Genomic DNA, 7,966 nt, shown 5'->3' on the forward strand with positions numbered 1-7,966 from the left:
CATGTAAATACTCAGAAGAAAATTATAATCCTTTATAATCCCATCACCGATATATAACAGACCTTAACATTTTATTGTATAATTCTTCAAACTTTCAAATGTATGTATAATCATGATGTACACTCCTTTGTCACTTGATTTCTTCCCCCAATCAAATGGAACATACATCTCTTCTTCATGTCAATGAAAATACTCCTACAGCATCATGCTTTGTACCTCCAGGGCACTCCATTGCATGGTACTTTTATTAATTATTTAATCAGTTTCCTGTTACACATTTACTTGCTTCCAAATATTGACTATTGTAAATGCCGTAGTAAACATACTTATTCATGTCTTTCCAAACATTATTTCCCTATGTTCCTCCTTTAAACGGAATTGTTGAGTCAAGGGGTTTTTATATATTTATGGCTTATATATATCGCCAATAGCCTTGCCCTACAGCTAAATCCCCACCACCATTCACATCATTATATCATTACCTTATATGAATGTTCTTTTCTCCTCTCATTCTCCTTTTTTAAGATATATTTATTTGAGAGACCATGTGTGCGCACACGTGAGCATGTGGGGAGGGCAGGCAGAGGGAGAGAGAGTCTTAAGCAGACCCCTGCTGAGCGTGGAACCCCACAAGGGGCTCAGTCTCAGGATCCTGAGATCATGACCTGAGCCAAAACCAAGAGTTGGACACTCAATCAACTGTGCCAGCCGGTTGATTCTTCTCTCATTCTTACCTACTATTGGTTTTAACCTGATATCTAACAAATTTAACAGTACTATAAAAAACACTGATGTTTTATTTTTTATTTCTTAAATTTTTAGTGATGCTGAATATTATTTCACATGTGCATTCATTTCCTAGGGTTACTGTAACAAAGCATAACAAATTGGGTGGCCTAAAACAACAGAAATGTCTCACAGTTCTGGAGGCCAGAAGTCCAAAGTCAAAGTGACAAGATTTGTCCAGGTCCAGCTCTGCCTCTCTACTTTCAGGCTCTGTGCTTCTCCCCACTGCTGAGAGATCATTAGGTAGCTTCTATCTTGAGCCAGGGGAAAGAGATATTCTCAGGCTTCCTGAGGCCCTCTCTACCTGGACCTACCATGCAGTCATCTCTCTGGATTCTGGTCACCATCCTAGGGTTCTACAAAGTTATATGTGTCCCCTCAGTTCTTGGATTGCTTCACCATCTGGGGGTTTACCAGCCCACATCCCAGGACTTACTCGAGTGTTTTCATTTGTATTATAATTTCAATCTTCTCCCTAACACTGATCATTAGCCACATGCTACGTTTCCCTTTATTTGTACATAATGACATGAAAGTACTTATAATTTAAAAGCAAGATATCAAAGTATATATATTCTATTACTTCAGTGTTTAAAAAAAAATCCACATAGGAAAAAGGACTGGAAAGAAAGAAATCAAGACCATGCAGAGGAGGGTGTGGCCCTTGGAGAGAGCAGAGCAACTACAACTAGACTGGAGTCCTGGAGCTGCCACATGAGCTGAACTTCAGCTGATTTATGAGAAATAAATGTTTACCATGTTCAATCCAAAAAATTTAAGAAAAATGCCAACAATGGCAGTTTGTTTCCTAGAGTTAAGAGTGTCTCATGGTTTGGGGCACCTGGGTGGCTCAGTCCTTAAGCGTCTGCCTTCGGCTCAGGTCATGATCCCAGGGTCCTGGGATCGAGCCCCGCATCGGGCTCCCTGCTCCGCAGGAAGCCTGCTTCTCCCTCTCCCACTCCCCCTGCTTGTGTTGCTTCTCTCACTGTGTCTCTCTGTGTCAAATAAATAAAAATCTTTAAAAAAAATAATTATCTTAAAAATATCCATATGCTTGGAAATTAAGAGATGCATTTCTAAATAATCCATGAATCAAAGAAGAATTTGTAATGGAAATTAGAAAATGTTTGAACAAACATACTATATTCAAAACTTGTGAGAGTAGCTAAAGCAGTGTAAGAGGCACACAACTTTAAAAACACATGTACAATTGACCCCTGAACAATATGGGTTTGAACTGCACCAGTCACTTAAATAGGGATTTTTTTCAATAAATACAGTACAGTAGTATAAACGTCTTTTCTTATGATTTTCTTAATATTTTCTTTTCTCTAGCTTACCTTATTATAAGAATGTAGTATATAATATATAAAACATGCAAAATATATTAATCTACTATTATCAGTAAGGCTTCTGGTCAACAGTAAGCTATTAGTTTAAGTTTGGGGGGATTCAAGAGTTATATGGGGAGCACCTGGGTGGCTCAGTCGTTAAGCATCTGCCTTCGGCTTAGGTCATGATCCCAGGGCTTCGGGCTCCCCGCTCAGCGGGAAGCCTGCTTCTCCCTCTCGCACTCCCCCTGCTTGTGTTCTCTCTCTCGCTGTCTCTCTGTCGAATAAACAAAATCTTTTAAAAAAAAAAAAAAAAGTTATGTGGGGATCTTCCACTGGGGGTGGGGGTCAGGGCCCCTAATCCCACATTAACCCCACATTGTCCAAGGGTCGACTGTACATACATATATGAAATTCCGGAGAAGGAAAATTTAATCTGTAGTAACAGAAAGCCGATCAGTGGTTGCCCGGGGTCAGGGTGGGGGAGTAGTGGGGAGAAAGGGTGGAGATTGACTACGAAAGGGCAGGGTTTGTTAAAACTCCTAGAGCTATATACCTAAGATCTGCGCTTTGATCTGGATGTTAATCATATTAAATATTTTTTAAGACTGAAGGAAGACCCGGAAGGAGAGAGGAGAGGATGGAGACAGTGAGTCCCAGCGCCCCCTCCAGCCTCCCAGGGGCTCAGGCTTAGCCGGGCGTGCGGGGCGGGGCCAGGAGGGGAGGAGGGGCAGACGCCTGCGAGCCCGATGGGGAGGCGGGGCGCGGGGCGCGGCGGGCGCATGCAGTTCTTCCTCTCCGACGCCAGGCGGCGGCGTGGGCGGGGAAGCGTGGCGGTGACCGTGGCAGCCGCAGCAAGGGGGCGGGCTGAGCGCGGGACTCCATGCGGGCGCCGGCGCGGAGTGGGTGCAGCGCGGGGTCGCCATGGCGGAGATGCAGCAGCTGCGGGTACAGGAGGCGGTGGACTCCATGGTGAAGAGTCTGGAGAGAGAGAACATCAGGAAGATGCAGGTAGCGGGCGGGGGTCATGGCGCGGAGTCCCGGCAGTCCGCGATTCCCTTCTCGCAGCCGCGGCGCGCCGCTGCCCGCCTCCCTGCAGACTCGAGTCGGGGCGTCCCTGGGGTCGCCACGGCCCCCTCGGAAGCACCTCTCAGCCTCAGAACTCCTGGAGCTTCCGCCGAGCGAATGAAATCTGTGCTCCCTCCCCACGCGCGAAGCCGTTTTCCCCCCAGGCCAGCTCCGGGGAGGGGCTGTCAGACCCTGGACCAGCGTTAGAAAGTCCCTAGTGTGAGGCGTTCGGCCTCCCCCGCCTTCCTGTCTTGTGCTGCCCCTTCCGCAGGTGAGCGGACCGAGGCCCAGAAAGGGCACGGCCAAGGTGAAACACCGGAAAGGCAAAAGCGCTTGGCTTCCTCAGTGGCCATGTCATGCCCGTTTTAGTGTCTGCTCCACACAGTGCTGCTTTATATGCCGTTGTGCTTTGATCCCCTAAATGGTATGTGGCTGTTGGTCCTGCCTCCCTTACCAAATTGTGGGGTTTCTGTTGTAGTGCTTCTTGGGTCATTGATAATGGATCGGTTGCCCCCTGGTGGAAAGTACATTACTAGGTTGCTGACCTCTGAACCCTGTGGAATAGGTACCTGGTTTTCAGAATTTGACTTCATCTGACCCACCTCCACCTTCTCCGTCCACCCCAGCCTTCCATGCACCAAGTGCCAATGAGTTGGCAGCAAGAAGGCCGTGAAATCTTCTGCTAGGCTTCGGGGATAATTTTCCCATTTGTGGTTTTAGGTTCTTGGTGTCTGTTAGGAGAGGTGCAAATATAGATGCTCTTCTGTTGCACTCCATGGTTATCTCTGCCCCAGAGGCTTTCCTGCCTAACCTCTCTCTCTCTGCCCTCCCTCCCCAGGGCCTCATGTTCAGGTGCAGTGCCAGCTGCTGTGAGGACAGCCAGGCCTCCATGCAGCAGGTTCATCAGTGCATTGAACGCTGCCATGCGCCTCTGGCTCAAGCCCAGGCCTTGGTGACCAGTGAGTTGGAGAAGTTCCAGGTGAGAAATATCCCAAGCAGAGGATGTCAGGCCTTGATGTTGCTCTTTTGCAAGAGATGACAAGCATTTGTTCAAAACTCTTGGCTCTAATGTCTTGGTTCTTTTAACATTTGTGACAGTCCTGTGGCCAGCCAGTCTTCACAGGGTTTGAAATTTGGGGGAAAACTCCTGGAGGTTGAGTGCTATAAGTATTCCCCATAGAAAAAATGATGTAAAAAGGAGTTCATGACCAAGGGCCTTTGTCACCCATAGACACGAAATAGATATACCATATAGTATAAAGCTTTCTAAGACACATATTAATTCATTCTTAAACTAGTAGAGTCCCCAGGAAAGTGGAGTAGGCTAGTCATAAAGAGGTGCAGATTAGAACAATATCCTGCTGTCATGTTGTGGACTTGCCCACCCAGAACCACCCCTGTTTGCTATACCTAGAGGGCAGCTCCTGTGTCACTAAAGGACAGTCATTTATATGAAGTATTACTAATGCTGACTCATTGATGTCTTCCTCACAAGCCCCTCTGAGGTCACTAAGAGCAAAAGGTACCCACCGGATCTCTTTCTGGAGAAAAGGGTAGCCACAACTTCATTTTATTCCCTTCCTATGACTGTACCTTCCTAGAGCTTGGAGAAGGCAGAGCCCACTTCTGAACCAGTTTTTCATAGCCTGAGATCCTGCTCACATGGGACAAATTGTATCTAATATACAATTTTTACATTCTGCTCTACCGAATTCTTCAAAATTACTCACACTATGAAGGACAAACTTATCCAAGATCCTGAACCCACAGAGGTTTCTTTGTGTTCATTTTGACAGCTAATTTTATCGATAGGGTCTTTGACATTTTGATTCTTGAATTGCTATATAACTTTCTCCTTCTGTTCACTTTTTAGTCCTCTCTAATTAGACTTACTCTTCCACTCCGCCAGAACTGCGCTGGCCACTCCCCTCCGTGGACCTAAATCCAGTGGTCATTTCTCATCCCTCATCTTACTCAACCTGTCTGCATCACTGACGCAGTGATCACTTGCCTCCTGAAACAGTTTGTTCAGTTGGGCACCAAGACACCTCACTCTGTGGTTTCCCACCTCTCTCCCTGGCCGTCCTTTCTTGGCCTCCTTTCCTGCTTTTCCCCTCCAGCCTGTGAGCATTGGAGTGCCTAGCATTGTCCTTGGACCTTTTTTCGATTTAATTCTCTAGTCTCATAGCTATAAATATCTGTAATAAACATCGTTTATAGGCTGACAACTCCTACATTCATTCGTATCTCTAGACCAGATTCACTCAGATTCATATATCTAACTGCTTCTTCAACATCTCCCCTCATTTTGTCTAACTCCCCTCATTGGAATGTAAGTTCTTTGAGGGCAAGAACTTTATGTTTTACTCATTGCTGTATTCCCCAGCATTAGAAGAGTACCTGACCCATAGTAGATACTCAATATTTTTTGAGTGTTTTTCTGTAGCAAGGACAGACATTAAAGAATCCAAATGTTTATAAGTCTTAACTGTAGCTGACCAATGGTAGCCTCTAGTTACTTCCCACTTCTGCAGGGTCTTCTGTATAATTTATTCTATCATTCATTGCTTTCTTGTCATGCTTTGGACCCTCCTGGTGCCACCCTCTATTTCAGTCAGGATAATCTTGATTAATTGCACTATAGTGTCCCTTTAATTGATCAAGATTATATATGTGAAGCCAAAATATGTAGAAAGGGGCCTAGCACATGGTAAGCACTTGGTAAATGGAGGCCAGCCTTTCAGCCTTCTCTACCCTCTTCCTTCTTGCCACAGGACCGCCTGGCCCGATGCACCATGCATTGCAATGACAAAGCCAAAGATTCAATAGATGCGGGAAGTAAAGAGCTTCAGGTGAAACGGCAGCTGGAGAGTTGTGTGACCAAGTGTGTGGATGACCACATGCACCTCATCCCGACCATGACCAAGAAGATGAAGGAGTCTCTCTTGTCCATTGGGAAATAGAAGTCTTCGCAATTGGCCATCAGGGCTGACAGCAGGAATCTACTTAAAAAGAAATGGGAGTTTTGGTCTTTTAAGTGAAGTTTATGAAGAAATTAAGGATGGCAGCAAGTGTGAGGCATGTGTCACTTGCCTCTGGATACTGGTTCCTTTATGTTTCAACCCTAGAAAGTGAAATGGAAAAAACTGGTGCTAAAATTTGGGTTAGAGACGGTCACAGGAAAGTTTTTGATAGCCTAAATTTCACGTGCTTGTCCTGGCTCTAGGGATTCCTTTGTACCAAGCCAGAGCCCTCCAAGATACCAGATTCTTCTCCGTACACAGCTACCAGCAGGCTGGCAGTTTCCTCTAACCTCCCTATGATCTGGTGGTGTAAGCAGAGGTGTTTCTGTTTGTTGCCAACCTCCTGTTTACCAGAAGGATCATCAAATCGTTTCCTATAAGCTGTAAAACAAAATCCACGAGGTTACTAATTTAGAAGGGAAAAAAGGTTTCTGGGTCTTTGTTTTGCTTGGTTTTGTTTTATATACAAGGGCATGAAGTTGATTTAAAATGTGGAGTTGGGAGAGGTAGTCGGATAAGAACTTTGAACAGTTCTTGTGGATATCTGTTCCTGGCCATCAAGATGTGGATATACATTTCTTGAAATATATATTACATCTTTCAGCTAGGAGACCGTGTAAAAATATGACAAGCGATGTTACACTGGGTATGGGAAGCAGACTTTCCCTCTCTGGCTGCCATGATGGGCCCTGAGGCTATCTGCAGAAGAGCAACAAGACAATCTCGGAAGTGACACTCTCCCTTGAAGGGAAAGGGGGTTTTTATTGCACTATATACCAGTATCCAGGAATGAACATTGAAGGAGGAACTGTTGTCTTCTTAATTACGAGAATTATTAAATACTGGATGTGGAAAAACCTGGTTTTTATAGAACAGAATGGAATGAAGGCCTAAACTCAGTATTGCTTATTTTGCCCCCTGAAATAACAGAGCCCTATTGAGACAATCCCTTGGCAACAGGAAGGTCAAAGGAGAAAAAGTAGGCAATCGGGTGAGCTGTGATTCCTTTAAAGGAAAAGAGGGGCAACCCCCCATTACCAAATACCACTTTTGCCTGGGACCTTTGCAGCAAGCAGTGTTCCTGCCCCAGTTCTAGCACCTTTTAATTTTGATAAGGACCTTATTGTCTTTTTACCAGCTTATTACTTGAAATGATAATATAGCCTGTGTTTGGTGTTTCAAGGCTGTGATATATTTTCCTAGTGGTTCAGTTTTAAAAAATAAATGTTTAGTTTTTCCTCCACTATTATGTTTCTTAGTCTGGGTAGTGAATATATAACCTTCTTAGGATGCTTCTCTTTGTAGTGTGTGAAATAAGTTTCTTAAGAGGTCATGAAGAGTAAAAATTATTTATGAACTATGATTCAAATGCAGGACTGGTTCATTGTAAATGGGAAGAACTGAGGGCAGGCTACAGCGCTATAACTTAAAGTTCATTCATTAAAAAAAAAAAAACTGTAAGGCTAAAAAAAATTTCAGTGTCCATTTCAGGACTCTAGCTTCAACTAAACACTAACGGCAAGAGGGAAAGGGTAATTAATGATCCCTCTTGAGAAAATGCAACGTCTAGGATTTTGAGTGTCAAGAGAGTATAAACTATGTGATGAGTTTAAGTCTTTACTATCATTAGTATTTAAATAGAGCCATTCCTGAACATTAGGAATGAATTGAATTGTGGAGACTCGTCCCCTACTTAGAATCACCAAGGCTTTACTATTTTGGCCTAAGTCTTCTATAATCCCAATTTGTATTTTATTC

The 7,966-nt window shown here is 44.4% G+C and overlaps 1 protein-coding gene across 1 annotated transcript; it reads left to right on the forward strand.

Moving 5' to 3' along the window:
* The first annotated feature begins 2,947 nt into the window (after positions 1 to 2,947).
* FAM136A (family with sequence similarity 136 member A) lies at positions 2,948 to 7,467 on the forward strand. Its single transcript, XM_021699276.1, has 3 exons — positions 2,948 to 3,128; positions 4,024 to 4,164; positions 5,960 to 7,467. Exons 1-3 carry the CDS (start codon positions 3,042 to 3,044, stop codon positions 6,146 to 6,148), a joined length of 417 nt encoding a protein of 138 aa, XP_021554951.1. The 5' UTR covers positions 2,948 to 3,041; the 3' UTR covers positions 6,149 to 7,467.
* Positions 7,468 to 7,966: the final 499 nt, after the last annotated feature.

Source organism: Neomonachus schauinslandi, chromosome 10 (assembly GCF_002201575.2).
Source record: "Neomonachus schauinslandi chromosome 10, ASM220157v2, whole genome shotgun sequence".
Lineage (NCBI taxonomy): Eukaryota > Metazoa > Chordata > Mammalia > Carnivora > Phocidae > Neomonachus > Neomonachus schauinslandi.

Excerpts from the sequence above, each read along its gene's own strand:
- FAM136A (XM_021699276.1), top strand. The coding sequence starts at position 3,042 with ATGGCGGAGATGCAGCAGCTGCGGGTACAGGAGGCGGTGGACTCCATG. Across the intron at positions 3,129-4,023 it reads AGAACATCAGGAAGATGCAG|GGCCTCATGTTCAGGTGCAG; the intron begins GTAGCGGGCGGG and ends CTCCCTCCCCAG. Across the intron at positions 4,165-5,959 it reads GTGAGTTGGAGAAGTTCCAG|GACCGCCTGGCCCGATGCAC; the intron begins GTGAGAAATATC and ends TTCTTGCCACAG.